The 19151-nt window shown below is 42.6% G+C and overlaps 1 protein-coding gene across 1 annotated transcript in view; it reads left to right on the forward strand.

The window, feature by feature from the left end:
• LOC307026363 (sodium/hydrogen exchanger 9-like) overlaps positions 1-19151 on the forward strand; it is an 84769-nt gene that overhangs the window by 42570 nt on the left and 23048 nt on the right. The window contains exon 12 of the mRNA XM_079661705.1: positions 1953-2106. Coding sequence (XP_079517831.1) covers positions 1953-2106 — 154 coding nt within the window. The remainder of the gene's footprint in view (positions 1-1952; positions 2107-19151) is intronic.

Here is a 19151-nt window from a genome sequence, read left to right on the forward strand (position 1 = left end):
AAATACAGCATCTCTTTATAGTTGCCGTGGTTGAAGCTCTGGATGCTTTGAGGATGCAGGAATAGAGGATGTGAAGTGATGTGGGGTACAGGATGCTGCTCGCCTGACCCACTTTACCTCTTACATAAGACGGGTGCTTTGTAAAAAAAGCCCTTGTCTTGCTATTTCAAAAAGCCTCCCCACCTCCACCACCTCCCCCAGCTGTTTCTCGTACCAGTCAAGGATTTGCCTTGAGAATAATATTGACTTTGAGTATCATGTCTCTACCAGCTAGTTTGTGATCAGCTGGTCAATGATAGTGATAGTGGGAACAGTTCAGATCAGATTACATTTTGAAATGTAGCTGATTACAAGCAGGTGTTACTAACAACCTAAAAACATCATATAGTGTTTGTTGTAAAGGATCAGATGTTATCTCTTCTAGGGATGCATATCGTTGACTTTTTTACAATACCGATACCACTGAACGATACTCAACCGATACATATCGTGATACTTTGAAAAGGTATCATCCCACAATTACTCCCATGAAGCGCTTTACGGTATAGTTAACATGTCAAATGAATATTAAATTCAATTGTGGGACTTCTTGGACCTTTTAGTAGGCTACTGAACAAACAATGAAAAATACATTACAAATATGAAGAAAACAGATTATGGAATATCTTTTATAGTATAGCCATCAGGTGTGCCGCGTGAATAGCACATCTTGTCAATGGAAACAGACCGTTATAGCACGGTTATAATTAATGTTAAACCTGAGATTCGACTAGAGAACAAATACATAATAGAATAATGGTCATGAGATCTCGGCATTGCACAAACAAACAAATCTCATCTTTAAAATCAACACTTCACTGGTGAGAGAAAACAAATCCCATCACAGTTCATTTGTGGGACTTTTACCTTTCTAGTATTGAACAAACAATGAAAAATACATAAAATATGAAGAAAAACGATTATTCAATCTGATTTATAACACCCGCCATCACGGGCCACGGACTCACTCTAAAAAGAAAAAAAGTTTCAATATATATATATATAGATTTTTTAAAGTATCGAAACCGGATCTGATTTCGGTAAGGTATACCGTAGCGACCAGTATCCGGTATTTCGGTAATACCGGATACGGGTATGCATCCCTAATCTCTTCTCTGTCAGCTGTTCTGTTCTGTAGGATAATACTCTGTGTGAATCTATTCTTCTACTTCCTGAATCTGCTTCATGGTTTTTACTTTCTTTGCTTCATTTGTTCTGTTTTTAACTCAGCAGGTGAACCTATATGTTCATAAAGTAGTGTGTGTGAGCTTAACTGTGTGTGTTAAACTGAAACAGAGCATTTTCTGCTTTTTTAAACTGTACTTTTTTAAATCCAAGACTTTTCTTTTTGCCGCTGCTTTTAATTGAAGCTGAGCGGTTGTGTTCCGTTTTTGGTTAATGAACATTTGGGGCTAGTAACCCAGGTAATCAGTGTCCTGGCTGCTTTTCTCTGTGTGTGCTGCTCGGGACGTATGTGCCACACAAGCGTACACAGCTCATGTTCGGAGAAACCTTAAAGAAAGGCATCAGTAAAATGGAACTTCTGTGTGAACTATTCACATCTTAAACTGCACTGTAACTTCTTATCATGTATTTTTTATTATGTATTTTTTCTTTTAATGTTTCTTTTATGAACTTTTCTTTTTAATGACTGTTTTTAAATGCCTTTGTCTGAATGTCTTTCATTTTTGTAAAGCACCTTGAATTGCCTTGTGTTGAAAGGTGCTGTATAAATGAACTTGCCTTGCCTAGTATGTGCTCATGTGTTTCACTGTTGGTGTATAGGCTACTGAAAGGCAGCTTTTATGATAAATAAAATCATATTTGATCCTGAATATCTTGGTGTATTCTTTTCTAAGGTCACATGCTTCTATTCCTTGATGGATGGCAGTAACACAGCTGTTATCTCTCAGGTTTCAGGGGGGCTGTAGCCTTTAGCCTGGCTGTGAGAGACACATCCACAGAAGCGAGGCGCACCATCCTGTCCACCACCCTGCTGCTGATCGGCTTCACCACCTGCGTGCTGGGAACCTCCGCTGATCCCATGCTGCGCCTTCTAAACATCAGGTCTGTGTGGGTCTCTTTTCCATCCTTTCAGAATCAGAAACAGAAACAGGTTTATTCCCAGGTCATAAGAATGTTCAACACCTGAACTTTTCAAAGAACATACATAACATTCATCTGTTTGCAACTCACATATCATTGTATCTGTTTGATTGTGTTGCACTGTTGGAGGAGCCTGTGACCTAAAATTGTCATTCGTACATATCTACACTGTAGCTATGTACGAATGACAATAACAGCCTTGAAACCTGATACATGAGGTAGGTTGACACGTACGAGGAATTTGACTTGATGTCGTGGTGCATACATAAAAGTGAAACAAGAATTAAAAACACAGATAGAGAACTAGAAAAGGCAGTAATAATATTTATTTTTTAAATAGATATTGTGGTACATTTTGTGCATTAATGTAATGCATGTGTGGTTTCTTCTCAGTTTCCAAAGCTTATGGCGTCAGTATCTACTGTGCATGATTAGTGAGTTGGTGTGTGTTTGCAAAATAAAGACAGGGGCGATCCTCAGGCATTAACATGTCACTCCTCTCATTAAAAACTGTCATTTTTGCATTGATCAATATTCTTCATTTTCAAAGATTTAAGAGAGGAAATTCTCCGTAGGCCTTCTTCTATTGTTGTGTCTGTATTTGGGAGTATGTTCATGTTCACATTCAGCCCCTTCCCCTGGCGGCTCAGGCACTTAGTCCAGTGTGTGTGCCCCGCTCTGCCCTCTATTAGTGGCTGGTGCCGGGGTTAAAGTGGGGCTGCAGGTCCCTGGAAACATGTCAGGAGAGAAGAGAGAGACAGCTCACTACGCTGCACACAGACACCTGTATTTGCACCTTATTGTTCACCGTATAAAGAGAGTCCCACACAAGTCTGCTCACTATCTGTGCTTCAAGGCCAGTGGGCGATAATTATTAGGGAGTGCTGAAGAGGCGTGAAGGCAGTGATTAGATACTTATATTATTAAAGTGCAATCTGTGGCCCAGATCACGGTGGTATAATTGACTCCCACAGACTTTCGAGGCAGGGCTTCCTTCAGTGGTTTCAAGAGAAGAATATACATTATTTTCTGATACAACGATTGCATTGGTGTGAAGAAGCGGGTTTACAGAGTTGCAAAACACACACAGTGAAGCGAAACGAAACCTGGAGTCGCTCTAGCCAATGAATTACGGATAGTTTTTTGTAATTGAATCAGTGGAGTTGTTTGTGTGAGCTTTTACAGCCAAACACGCTTCATTTCATTTTAATTCAAACGTTTTATGAACCAGACAAAGACACAGAAGCTGTGCAGCGTCCCTCAGGGCACTGGATTGGTTTCGGAGAGCACCGTTTCCTGTAACACTGGAGCAGCTTCAGGAGTTTCTCTTGATCCTATCTTCACCATGACTGAACTGTGTAACGATCAAGTGCTCACAGATTATACCTACTTCCAAAAGGTGGAAGTACGCACAGGCTACTAGAACTTATTTTAAAGAGACTGCTTTGTGGGCTTTCCTCTGTGTACACTGCAAAAGATGCTGCTCCAAAAACAAGCTGTTTTCACTTGAAAAAAGTACAAAGATCATGTGAAGATTAGCTTGGTAAGATGTCTTGAATTAAGAAGGGATATCTAGATAAATCAGATCTTGTAATTAGCTGGGAGAACTCATTTTGAACTATATTTGACCAGAATCAGGACATGTTACAATATAAGCCGCAAATACTCAAGTGTTCTGTTTCTGATGTTAGTTGGTGATTTCCTAATAAATAAATATGTGTTTCATCTGAGATACAACTCAAAATAAGATGTTTTGACTGAACAAGATTATGCATTGTCTAAAAACGACCCGATATCTCACTGCAGTGTCACTTAGTTAGTGTGTCTGATATCAGGTGTAGAGACATGTTCTGATATCAGGTGTAGAGACATGTTCTGATATCAGGTGTGTAGAGACATGTTCTGATATCAGGTGTAGAGACATGTTCTGATATCAGGTGTAGAGACATGCTCTGATATCAGGTGTAGAGACATGTTCTGATATCAGGTGTGTAGAGACATGTTCTGATATCAGGTGTAGAGACATGTTCTGATATCAGGTGTAGAGACATGTTCTGATATCAGGTGTAGAGATATGTTCTGATATCAGGTGTAGAGACATGTTCTGATATCAGGTGTAGAGACATGCTCTGATATCAGGTGTAGAGACATGTTCTGATATCAGGTGTAGAGACATGTTCTGATATCGGGTGTAGAGACATGTTCTGATATCAGGTGTAGAGACATGTTCCGATATCAGGTGTAGAGACATATTCTGATATCAGGTGTAGAGACATGTTCCGATATCAGGTGTAGAGACATGTTCTGATATCAGGTGTAGAGACATGTTCTGATATCAGGTGTAGAGACATGTTCTGATATCAGGTGTAGAGACATGTTCTGATATCGGGTGTAGAGACATGTTCTGTTATCAGGTGTAGAGACATGTTCTGATATCAGGTGTAGAGACATACTCTGATATCGGGTGTAGAGACATGTTCTGATATCAGGTGTAGAGACATACTCTGATATCAGGTGTAGAGACATGTTCTGATATCAGGTGTAGAGACATACTCTGATATCAGGTGTAGAGACATGTTCTGATATCAGGTGTAGAGACATGTTCTGATATCAGGTGTAGAGACATGTTCTGATATCAGGTGTAGAGACATGTTCTGATATCAGGTGTAGAGACATACTCTGATATCGGGTGTAGAGACATGTTCTGATATCAGGTGTAGAGACATGTTCTGATATCAGGTGTAGAGACATGTTCTTTTATCAGGTGTAGAGACATGTTCTGGTATCAGGTGTAGAGACATGTTCTGATATCAGGTGTAGAGACATGTTCTGTTATCAGGTGTAGAGACATACTCTGATATCGGGTGTAGAGACATGTTCTGATATCAGGTGTAGAGACATGTTCTGATATCAGGTGTAGAGACATGTTCTGATATCAGGTGTAGAGACATGTTCTGATATCAGGTGTAGAGACATGTTCTGATATCGGGTGTAGAGACATGTTCTGATATCGGGTGTATAGACATACTCTGATATCAGGTGTAGAGACATGTTCTGATATCAGGTGTAGAGACATGTTCTGATATCAGGTGTAGAGACATGTTCTGATATCAGGTGTAGAGACATGCTCTGATATCAGGTGTAGAGACATGTTCTGATATCAGGTGTAGAGACATGTTCTGATATCAGGTGTAGAGACATGTTCTGATATCAGGTGTAGAGACATGTTCTGATATCAGGTGTAGAGACATGTTCTGATATCAGGTGTAGAGACATGTTCCGATATCAGGTGTAGAGAAATGTTCTGATATCAGGTGTAGAGACATGTTCTGATATCAGGTGTAGAGACATGCTCTGATATCAGGTGTAGAGACATGTTCTGATATCAGGTGTAGAGACATGTTCTGATATCAGGTGTAGAGACATGTTCTGATATCAGGTGTAGAGACATGTTCTGATATCAGGTGTAGAGACATGTTCTGATATCGGGTGTAGAGACATGTTCTGATATCGGGTGTATAGACATACTCTGATATCAGGTGTAGAGACATGTTCTGATATCAGGTGTAGAGACATGTTCTGATATCAGGTGTAGAGACATGTTCTGATATCAGGTGTAGAGACATGTTCTGATATCAGGTGTAGAGACATGCTCTGATATCAGGTGTAGAGACATGTTCTGATATCAGGTGTAGAGACATGTTCTGATATCAGGTGTAGAGACATGTTCTGATATCGGGTGTAGAGACATGTTCTGGTATCAGGTGTGGAGACATGTTCTGATATCAGGTGTAGAGACATGTTCTGATATCAGGTGTTAAGACATGTTCTGATATCAGGTGTAGAGACATGTTCCGATATCAGGTGTAGAGACATGTTCTGATATCGGGTGTAGAGACATGTTCCGATATCAGGTGTAGAGACATGTTCTGATATCAGGTGTAGACATGTTCTGATATCAGGTGTAGAGACATGTTCCGATATCAGGTGTAGAGACATGTTCTGATATCAGGTGTAGACATGTTCTGATATCAGGTGTAGAGACATGTTCCAATATCAGGTGTAGAGACATGTTCTGATATCAGGTGTAGACATGTTCTGATATCAGGTGTAGAGACATGTTCTGATATCAGGTGTAGAGACATGTTCTGATATCAGGTGTAGAGACATGTTCCGATATCAGGTGTAGAGACATGTTCCGATATCAGGTGTAGAGACATGTTCTGATATCAGGTGTAGAGACATGTTCTGATTAGATATTAGAAACATATACTGGGTAAGATTTTGAGTTTTTGTCGTGTACTATAGGTTTTTGTGCTTGTAAATGGTCTGCAAAGCTATAGTCCCTGTGTTCCCTTCACACATTATCCCCTATCACGCGTCTTCCCCGCGGCACTGCTCTCTTTGTGGGAAGTCTTTCCATCTCTCGGGAGCGTTATATTTCGGAGAATTTCAGTTTTTTTCCTCACATCCCAAACTCTTACCTTATCCGATAGAAAGAAGTGAAGGGGACAACTTTGATTGACTTCATTTCGCTGAATAATACATTACATCTCTTCACCTGGAGCACATTTGTCTTCCATTCAATCTCAGAAATGGCTTTTCGGAGGAGCCTTTGAAAGTTTGGCTCCATTTGAAATCACCCTTTTACCCCTGAAGCTATCTCAAAAGACTTACTGAAGGAAATGGTTAAGATTATCGGTCTCTTTCAGTCTGACATACATGCGTTGAATTTAAAATACTCCCTGTGCAGTGATGTGATTGGCGGTTTTAGGTAGATAGACAGTTCTAGTAGATTACCCTTGAGAAAATGGGTCGTAAGTTCTGGAAACATACGTTATGGTTGAGTTTCTGCCAGATGGGGAGCATGTTAGCTTAGCTTGGTAGCTTCAGCTAGCCCTGGAACTTTCAGCTCGGTGGCAGCAGGTCCCGCCTCGGCTCCGCCTCTTTGTCCTTATAGAGTGGCGAAGTCACGCCCACTTACTTCCGCATCATGGGACCTTATTCCGAAAAAATAATACATTGAAGTCAATGGAGAGAGAAAACTTATCTTTTGATCCCGTTTGAATTGTGCCATGAATTACACATATGTTGTTTATCAATCTTAACAAATCATTTCCATGTCAAAATATTCAAAGTTTGTCTTAAAACTGTTGAAATATAAGACTATGAAAAATATGCAACTAGAAAGACTACAAATCCCAGAGTCGCGTAAGTGCTGTCATAACTGATGTATTCCCTCCAGATAGCTAAGAATACATTTACTTACTGTACTTACTTACTTTCACAAGATGCCTGTGTGCTTTGTGCCAGGTTGTTATCATACCAGTAATAGTACCTCTTGCTCGTTCTCGAAGAGCAACTTAAACAAACCACGAGAGTGTACCTTGTTAGCTAATGTTAGCTAGCTGACATTAACGTTACACATTACACTCGTGTTACCCACCGAAACCTTGTAAAGCCGGTCTCGCATGCTGGCTCTTACGGAACCGACTAACTCCCCTTGTGTGTATGTACAGCTCTCAACATGCCCAGACTTGGAGTGATTTTCACCTCTTTTAATACTTTTCGCCTCATTCTGAAAGAAAGAGGTGAAATGTACCAACGTGACGGCCATCTTGGTGTTGGTGACGTGTGCAAGACCAGAGTTGTATTTCATTGAGCGCTTCACACAAAGAAATGTGTAACTTCACAGTTTTACGACACATTTAAAAAAAATTGATAATCTTTCTCTCCCCATTGACTTCAATACATTATTTTTCCGATATAAGGTCCCATGGAGGTCGACCGGAAGGGGAGGGACTTCGCCTCTCTATTTGGAGCAGGCTGGAGTAGGCGGGAGTTGAACTCTGACGTCAGTGTCGAGCCGTTCGAGCCGTTAGTGGCCGACTCCGCCTACTAAGGGCTTCTCGGCAACTCTGCAGAATCCTATGGGTGACGTCACGGACCCTACGTCCATACAGTCTATGGTTTTCGCAGATGAACATGAAAATATTCACTTACTTATATATATTATATTATATTCGAGAAAAGGCAGATATTTTACGAGTGATATCTCCAACACTCGCAATAAAACAACCATAATCAATAAACACACTACAGGCTGTGAGCTGCCCCTTTAAGACACACACACAGAAACACATGTATACAAACACCCTCAGAGATGCATGTCGTTCAGAGGTTAGCTGTCTGTCAGACGGTGACATTGATGTGCTTCATGTTTAGATAAATGGTGAAGGCTCAAAGTAGACGACGGCTACATAGAAGGAAACACGCTGACTTCGTTTCCAGTCAGACATCAGACCTTGAACACTTGACAAAATGTTCTTATAAAGCCCAGACAGTCTGCCTCTCCTCAACGACTCCTCCCGTCTCCTCTCCGTTTCAGTCTCAATTTCAAGGTGCATTATTGCCCACGCTTGAGACTTTCAGCAAGGCGTTGAGTGTTTTGTACACTCAAGTGCAAACAGTTCTGACAATATGACTTCCCTGTATTGTGCAAGTGACAGTCATATTCAATTTCAACATAACTTTGCATGGTACTGTATAATGGTGATTTCTCTTTGCTCTGGTTCTCGTTTTCTCCTCTGCGTTGTCATGCTTGTTGCTTAAGACCAATCCAAACAAAACTCAAGGGATGTTTGCTTTCACACACGCACACACGCACACACGCACACACACACACACACACACACAGAGACACACACACACCCACACACACACACACAGAGACACACACACACGCACGCACGCACGCACACACACACACACACACAGAGACACACACACACACACACACACACACACACACACACACACACACACAGAGACACACACACACACACACACACACACACACACACACAGAGACACACACACACACACGCACGCACGCACGCACGCACACACACACACACAGACACACACACACAGAGACACGCACGCACGCACATACACACACACACACACACACACACACACACACACACACACACACACACACACACACACACACACACACACACACACACACACACACACACACACACACACACACAGAGAGACACACACACAGACACAGACACAGACACAGACACAGACACACACACACATACACACACAATCACACACACACACACACACACACACACACACAGACACAGACACACACACACACACACACACACACACGGAGACACAGACATACACACACACACAGAGACACGCACGCACGCACATACACACACACACACACACACACACACACACACACACACACACACACACACACACACACACACACACACACACACACACACACACACACACACACACAGAGAGACACACACACAGACACAGACACAGACACAGACACAGACACACACACACAATCACACACACACACACACACACACACACACACAGACACAGACACACACACACACACACACACACACACGGAGACACAGACATACACACACACACACACACACACACACACACACACACACACACACACACACACACACAGACACAGACACGCACAGACACACACACACACACACACACACACACACACACACACACACACAGAGACACACTCTCACACACACACACACACACACACACACATACACACACACACACACACACACACACAGACACACATACACACATACACACACACACACACACACACACACACACACACTAGTCTGTAAATGATAGCTTAACTCTGCAGGAGGTAAAAACCATCTCTGGAATATATTAAACCTATCTGAGAGAAATGTCTAAAAAGAGTTGCAGCATAGTGTAGAGAAAAGCAGTCTTTTATTTAAATGTACTTTAATACTTATATATTATTTTGAGTTGGTTTGTTTTTGCTGTGTGTTCTATTTGGCGCCAGACATCTGTTGCTAATGAATAATTAATGACTCAATATTACTGGCTTTTTGCCAACAGTATTTTAGTTTTAATGAAGTTTCGTTTTTAGGCTGCAACTAAATACTTACTGTAAAGACTACTTTGTGTGAAGTACTGTCTGAAACCGTTTATAAAAAATAAGGAAGGGTTAAAAACAAAGTTGCCTTGCCTGATCGTAAATGGCAGCCTGCCAACATCTGCTTTGCACCAGCATGGCAAGCAGTTGTGTTTGTTTCTGTGATCGTAGCCAATCTTTATGATTAGTCACAGGATCCAAACTTTACAACACTTCTTAGACGTCCTATTCAAATCTAAGAATCAGTCACATGCCCAAAACATTAACTATTATTGTATGGACTCACTTTTCATACACTAAATACTAATATGAAGCTGATATGAGCAGAATATGGAACAGTGTTTTGATTGTTTTTGTATTCCTTTTGCTCATGTAACTCTATGCCCTGTGTCACAACCTCTCACACACACACACACACACACACACACACACACACACACACACACACACACACACACACACACACACACACACACACACACACACACACACACACACTGTCACACTGCCGCTCCTCGCTCTGTCTCCTTGTGTTCGATGGGGGTTGGAGGTGGCAGGGCCCCCTGGGGAGATGTGAGACCCAGCCACAGTGAGCAGTCTGGGGCCCCTAGGCTTTGAACGTTGGCCAGTCATGTCCTCTTCAAGCCCTATCAGTTTGAATATGTCATTATTTTTTCTCACCAAGGCTACGACCAGTTGTTTTACTTTGCTCTGGGCATTTGTGCTTATCTATTATTAAAATGCAGTTCATTGCTCTGCTGTAATTAAAACACAATTCTCTCTTTCCGTTCTTACTTAATGTCATGAATTGTGTTGTGAGCTTTTTTGGTGAGTCTCTCTGGTAGGCTGTACTTCAACCAGCCACCAGGGGACAATATATTTTGGCTATACTTTTTTAGTATCTGTCATGTTGTCAATCTTTATATATATGCTCTGATCCTGGATGATGTATGGTATGGACGAGTGCTTCTCGAGAAAGCTTCAAACAGATGCCAATCGGCCATCTTGAACGTGTACCGCCCTACTTTAGCTAGAAGCATCGCTGTTTCTAAGTCAACACACGTGGCTGTATACTTTTAGACTTGTTCATTCCTATACTCCATGGAGCCGGAGTAATGGAAAGATAGAACATATTGAGAACATACTGTAGCTCACATGCAAGCAATTTCCTCCTCGAGATGATATCATTTCAAAATATGTCATGGTGGTCACATAATGTACAGACAGAGAGGAGGCTCTGCTCTACCCTGCGTGTGTTTATATCACTGCTTGTGGATAAATGTGTGTGTAGGGTTGGGAAACCAAAATATTTAGGATAAAAAAAGATTGTATGTTTAGGAAAAGCTGCCTTTCATTAAGCATATGTAGGCATTAGCAACACATGAGCACATTCTACAGTTTAAAAAAGCAGAACATTTTAGTTTAACACACACAGTTAAGCTCACACACACTATTTTCTGAACATATAGGTTCACCTGCTGAATTAAAAACAGAACAAGTGAAGCAAAGAAAGTGAAAACCATGAAGCTGACTCAGGCAGTAGAAGAATAGATTCACACTTAAAGTATTATCCTACAGAACAGAACAGCTGACAGAGAAGAGATAACATCCTTTACAACAAACACTATATGCTCTTTCTAGGTTTTACCCAATACCCAATTTCTAGGAATGTAAGTGTAATCCGATCTGATTTTTTTGGATCGTAGTCCATTACTTCCCAAGCTTGTGTGTGTGTGCAGGAGCAGGGTTCAAAACTTGGAGGCTAAGATGGAACAGCTGGAGCTCGGCTAATGACTGTAGTTTCTCTTTTGGGCGGACAGATGGACGGGTGGGAAGCCATGTCTCTGATGTCACTCAATCTCCTTCATGCCCCACTGACCTCTTATCACCATCTCTCTCCCGCTCCCACTCTCTGGCCCACTCACTCTTTTTGACATCCATCTGCCTGTAGAGCTTTGATAAAAAAAATTCAAATTGTGAGGGCTGTGTAATACAAGAAAAAGCCCACACACACACACACACACACACACACACACACACACACACACACACACACACACACACACACACACACACACACACACACACACTATCTCCCCCCTAATATATAGCATGCTGAAGGAGAGAGGAAAGCCATCCACATATCTTCAGGTACACAGGCAAATACACACCGCCCATAATGAAGAGATGTCAACCTGATTGGATAGGAGATACTTTAGGGACTCAAAAGATGAATGGCTCCTGCATAGGTTGGCCCTATACTGATAAGGAAAGGCAGTGATAAGACAGAGGGAGAGGAAGGGAACATTTGAAATCCCCTTGTATAGGTAAATACTTTCCTCTGCCCTGTCAAAGTGATATAACAGATGGAAAGAATTGTGTGATTTAGAAAACCAATCTAAAAGATATGGCTCTCTTCTCTCTTGCTTTAATAATTCAACATGTGCTTTATTTGGTTTTCCAAAGCAATCTTAATTGTCCAGTAGCTTTGTGACTGTGGTAAATCATCCATCTTTCTATGGGTCAAGGAGGTCGGACAATAGTTGGTCTGATACCTCATTCACACCAACGATGTTTCAGGGCCGGTTCGGAGCTGGAGCTTGAAATGCACCGGGTTTTCCTGTTCACACCGCAGCGGAGCAGCCTCTTAGCTCCGGAACCGGTTCATTTCGAGCACCAAAAAATTGTCCGGCTGGAGCAAAAGCACCACATACGTCACGCTTACGTCGAGGCGGGGGCAGGGGCGGGATCAACTCCTGAACAACAACAAAAAGCCCACGTTTTATCCAGTTTGTACACAACGATGGAGAAACTTAACAAGCAGCAGTGGTCCACTGAAGAAACCAGCTACCTACTGGGAATCTGGTCTTCCGAAGAGGTACAGAGAAAGCTGGAGCACAATCGGCCATTGTTGTCGGTGTCAGCTGTGAGGGTTTCCGCGCGGTTTGGCTTTATGAAGCAGGCACACAAACGGTTACGTCATGACGCAAACGATGACGCAATGACACAGCACCAGTCAGACTCTGGGCGGTGTGAAAAGAGCCGGAGCTAAACCGAAGAACCGGTTCTGAACCTGAAAAGCTCTAGCACGGAGCTTGAACCGGAGTTGCGTTGGTGTGAATGAGGTATGATTGGTTAAGCATTGGTTAAGATTTTCGGCTTTGCAGACCATTTACATGCACAAAACCCTATATGACACACTACAGGAAAGCATAATGGAGCCTCTTTAAAGGTACATTTTCTGAATGTGGTGAGATGATCGTTGACCCTATTTGTCGAGCAAAAGGCACAAAACACGTTGATTATTAATGCAGCCTGATGATCTGGTGATGGATTGGAGCTTCAATACTTTAACCAGAACACTTTGTCGCTGTTATTTATCAAACAATCTGCTGTTAGTTCATTGTTTCCTCATGGGTGATTTTGCCTCCCTGGCTGTGCTGGAAGTTAAGACTAATTCCTCATTACACTGAGTTCAGCTCCACTTGGGCGACAGGGTTTATATGTGCAGCACTAAGTCACAGTGGAGCCCTGCAAGTTCAGCCAGCCGCACCGACCATTGATTATGTCTCCCGAGTGTTGAAGAACCAGGCTTCATTTTAACATTTCAGGCAGCTCTTTTCTCAGTCGAGGGAAAAAGACTCTGCCTGTCCTCGTTTGTCTGCCATTTGCCATTTCGGTCTAGACACCAAAGCATTGTCACCACTGCCAAGACTGAAGACACTTATTCCTTATTCATGAACATGCAACTTGTAGGTGTCAGATCAAGTGCTGCATTCAGGGTCTGAAAACATGTCTGTTCCTGGGATAAGTAGGGCCCTAATTGGAGATGTTGCTGTTGGCATAACGACAGGGGAGGAGCCTGGAAGAGGCCGGTGAATTATGAGTGTGATGCTGATGAGGTGTGTGTGTGTGTGTGTGTGTGTGTGTGTGTGTGTGTGTGTGTGTGTGTGTGTGTGTGTGTGTGTGTGTGTGTGTGTGTGTGTGTGTGTGTGTGTGTGTGTGTGTGTGTGTGTGTGTGTGTGTGTGTGTGTGTGTGTGTGTGTGTGTGTGTGTGTGTGTGTGTGTGTGTGTGTGTGTGTGTGTGTGTGTGTGTGTGTGTGTGTGTGTGTGTGTGTGTGTGTGTGCAGACAATATACAGGTGAGCAGAGGTGGGAAGTAGTGGAGAACAAATACTTTGTTGCTGTGCTTATGTACGTTTTCTGGTATCAGTACTTTAACACAAATACCTGTACTTTCTACTTCTCACATGTTGAACCCAAATACCTGTACTTTCTACTTCTTACATGTTGAACTCAAATACCTGTACTTTCTACTTCTTACATGTTGAACTCAAATACCTGTACTTTCTACTTCTTACATGTTGAACTCAAATACCTGTACTTTCTACTTCTTACATGTTGAACTCAAATACCTGTACTTTCTACTTCTTACATGTTGAACTCAAATACCTGTACTTTCTACTTCTTACATGTTGAACTCAAATACCTGTACTTTCTACTTCTCTCATTTTCCAAACAGGCTGGTTCCTTTAGTCTGAATGTGTGTTTGGTGGCGTGATCATTATTATTTAGAGTCATTGCGTGCCTATTGATTTGAACACGATCCGTGTATCCATCATTTCCTGGTCTTCTCTAAAGAAGAGGGACCAATGGAAACGTTGTCATGTTGCCGTTGGTCACCATGGAAACATTCATTAGCTAACAATGACATTATTGTTCTATTAATATAAAGGGAGGTCAGGTACTCTTTAAAACAGCTGCTAGTTATGGGTACTTTTTACTGAAGTACATTTCAAAGCCTCTTTACTTTGACTTGAGTAAAGAAGTTTAGTCACTACTTTTACCAGAGTATTTTTAAACACGAGTATCTGTACTTCTACTTGAGGAAAGGATGTTTACTTTTGCCATCTCTGCAGGTGAGAGCTCAGAGCGTGCACGTGCAGCCGTTAACACACTGCCCTCCCCTCTGATACACAGTTCAATGGGTTTCCCCTCACAGCGGATTAATAGCCGTGGCGGTGTGCGGAGAGAACGGACAGATTGCTGTGCTAACCGCGACTGTCAGATCAGCCAATACGGCGAGTTTATCAGCTGGAGATTGACTCTGGACGGGGGGCTGCAACTGTGGAGTCCAGCCTCCACTAAAAAGGCCCAGAGGCACAGCCTAATGGATGTGCCGTCAATACGGAGAGGGAAGAGGAGGGCCATTAAACAGAGCATCAAGGCAATAAAAGTGTCCACTATTGTGTCTGTGAATCCACTCGTGTGGGTGTATAAGGGCTCATAAACGCACTAAATAAAAAACCAGGGAATTTAGCATATGCAAATGAGATCTGAGTGGAGTTTAAATAAAGTCTCAGTGAAGCAACAGAGAGTGAGAGGTGGGAGAGGAAACATAGTGAGAGCATCAGTATGTGCTGTGTGTGTCTCTGGCAGGTGTCTGTGGGCTGAAAGAGGATCCACACATGAGTATGAATAATAAAACAGACGCAGGGTGCCTCTCGCACATGCATAAATGCAGTCGCACACACACATTTTTCCACTGTGCTGCTGGATGAACAATGCTTTAAGAAAGTGGTGTGCATGGAGTCCTCCGAGGGAACGGCACAGTGGTAATGAGGGTTGATGGATGGTATGGATGGGGCTAAATTCACAACACTATGGAGGAAGAGAACGCTGCACCAGTGTGTGTGTGTGTGTGTGTGTGTGAGTGTGTTGTTTGCGAGGAAGCCGTGCTGTGTGTGTTTGTGTAGGAGTGTTGTTGGGGGGCTACTCTTTGGAAGCAGAGAGCGCTAATGAATCCAACTTACCCAACATCCGCAGCTGCCTAGCGACCTCGCCTCTCAATCACTCTCAATGGGCACCTTTTATTTATAGAGCCATTATTTTTAGCCCTCTATAATTTCAGCCCTCTACCTCTTGAAGAATTGAGGAAAGAGAAAGGCTGCGAAGATTTAGAACTGCATTGATTCGAGTAGATGGAAAATAACATTTTGGGGGGGGTTTTTCTTATAGAGAGGCGAAGTCCCTCCCTTTCCGGGGGAGCTCCATGGGACCTTATTTCAGAAAAAGTATGCATTGAAGTCAATGGAGAGAGAAAGATTATATTTCCATCCCGTTTGAATTGTGCCACGAATTACACATGTTAGATGTTTTTCAATTTAAAAGATCGTTTTGCAAGTCAAAACATTTTAAATGTGTCGTCAAACTGTGAAGTAACACTCTGTGTGAAACCGCTCAATGAGCTACTTCTCCCGTCTCGCTCCACACACCAAGACGGCCGTCACGTTGACACATTTCACTTCTTTCTTTCAGAATGAGGCGGAAAGTATTAAAAGAGGTGAAAATCACTCAAAGTCTGGGCATGTTGAGAGCTGTACACACACAAGGGGAGTTAGTCCTTTTTACAAGGTGTCGGTGAGTAACACGAGTGTAATGTGTAACGTTAATGACATCACTTACTCTGGGATTTGTAGTCTTTCTAGTTGTGTATTTTTCATAGTCTTATATTTCAACAGTTTTTGACAAACTGTGACTTTTTTGTCATGGAAATTATTTTTTAAGATTGACAAACATCATATGTGTAATTCATGGCACAACTCAAACGGGATCGAAAGATAATCTTTCTCTCTACATTGACTTCAATACATAATTTTTCCGAAATAAGGTCCCATAGTTTTAGCCTTAATTATTGCAGGGCTGTCGCTGGGACCTGGGAATGCCAGGGGCGGAAACAGGTTGTAGCTCTTTATTTAAAGTGGCTATATTGTGCTTTGTGTGGTGTTCCATTTCCTGTAGTGTGTTATAAAGGTTTTTGAACATTAAAGCATGGAAACATGTCACAGTAATGGCACAAAATACTAATATGAAGCATAATGAGCCCCTTTAAATACATTATTTTTAACTGACCTCACCTGAAATGTGGGTAAATGTTTACCTCAGTGTCTCTTTAGACTTTGGTCCATCTTCTACGTAGCGAACCGAGTTACACCTGAAGATATCCTTGTTAGTCATTGATGATTCCTCATGAATGCTGATCCGCTCTGCCCTGAATGTTAACCTCGCCTCAATGTTGAAACCTGTCCATTTCTCTTTGAGCGGCGTTGTGAAATCTAAGCTCCCCGAGGTGTTTCTTGTTTGCTCCCAACTGCTTGGGCAGAAAATCATTGGCCAGAGAAAGAACAACCGCATCGGCTCCCAATGCACTGATGAGAAAAGAGAGGCAGGTTTATTGGTTCAGCACATGGAGAGAAAAGAGAGGAGGGAAGGAAGAAAAATGGATGTAGACTTACTCACTATGATACAATCAAGTGGAACAAGAGAGTGAGTGCCGCATGATGGTCATTTATTCACTCTCCAAAGCCTCCGAGCATTGGCACTACACAAATCAAGTCCATGAAATCAAATCTTCATTGAAGGCAACTGTGAAAAGACTGTTATGTAAGTGGTACATAGCTAAGGGTCGGACTTCCCCCTCAGAAATGCATGCTTGTGTGCACACACGCTTAACATCTGTGTGTACGGCCTGCTGCCTGTTTTCTCACCCTTCTGGTTTTGTGCCTGCTGACCCCACGCCTGCAGGCACAAAACCAGAGGAAAATAGAATCGACTTGGGCTGGCCTTGAGCCGGCCATCTGGTCCTGGAGATGTGGTCCGTCTGAATTAAGCCCGTCTGTATGTCTAGCACACATACACAATGCCATCCTCTCTCGAACTGGCTTTCTCATGAACTGTATTTCATCTTACGGGCACTGGCACAGCGCATCTGGCCGGCCAGTCTGCTGTTTCTCGTGGCCATGTGTCTGGGCTTCTGTTCTGAGGGTCTGTGGTTTCAGGGAGAGAAAAAGGGGGGAGAGGGTAGAGCTCATATCGATTCATACCCGCCGGCAACGCGCCAAGAAGCTGCTTTCATAATCCTACCTCTTAAATAATTCACCACTCTCCCTCAAAATGTCGTCAGCACCTACATATAGGGAACAATATCTCCCATAGCAGCCGCCGTGTGAAGAGTGTGTTCATGAGTGGAAAAGACAAGAGGAATCAGAATTACTACAGACCTGTTGTAACACATGCATGCGGTGATATACAGACATGACAGTGTACTAGCTTCATGCCTGGGGGGGTGTGACACATCCGATTTATCTGGACTAATGCTCATACATACAGTTGCAAGAAAAAGTATGTGAGCCCTTTGGAACTTCCTGGATTTCTGCATAAATTGGTCATAAAATGTGTTCTAAGTCACAACAATAGACAAACCCAGTCTGCTTAAGCTGAAACCACACAAACAATGATATGTTTTTATGTTTTCATTGAACACACCATGTAAACATTCACAGTGCAGGGTGGAAAAAGTATGTGAACCCTTGGATGTAATAAGTGGTTGACCCTCCTTTGGCAGCAATAACGTCAACCAAACGTTTCCTATAGTTGCATATCAGACCTGCACAACGGTCAGGAGGAACTTTGGACCATTCCTCTTTACAAAAGTGTTTCAGTTCAGCAATATTCTTGGGATGTCTGGTGTGAATGGCTCTCTTGAGGTCATGCCACAGCATCTCAATTGGGTTGAGGTCAGGACTCTGACTGGTCCACTCCAGAAGGCCTATTTTCTTCTGTTGAAGCCATTCTGTTGTTGATTCACTTCTGTGCTTTGGGTCGTTGTCCTGTTGCATCACCCATCTTCTGTTGAGCTTCACTTGGTGGACAGATGGCCTTAAGTTCTCCAGCTAAATGTCTTGATCAACTTGAGAATTCATTTTTCCGTGGATGATGGCAATCTGTCCAGGCCCTGAGGCAGCAAAGCAGCCCCAAACCATGACGCTCCCTCCACCATACTTCACAGTTGGGATGAGGTTTTGATGTTGGTGTGCTGTGCCTTTTGTTCTCCACACATAGCGTTGTGTGTTCCTTCCAAACAACTCAACTTTGGTTTCATCTGTCCACAAAATATTTAGCCAGTAGTGCTGTGGAACATCCAGGTGCTCTTTTGCAAACTTCAAACG

The sequence above is a fragment of the Notothenia rossii genome (genome assembly GCF_949606895.1).
Source record: "Notothenia rossii genome assembly, chromosome: 12".
Taxonomy (NCBI): domain Eukaryota; kingdom Metazoa; phylum Chordata; class Actinopteri; order Perciformes; family Nototheniidae; genus Notothenia; species Notothenia rossii.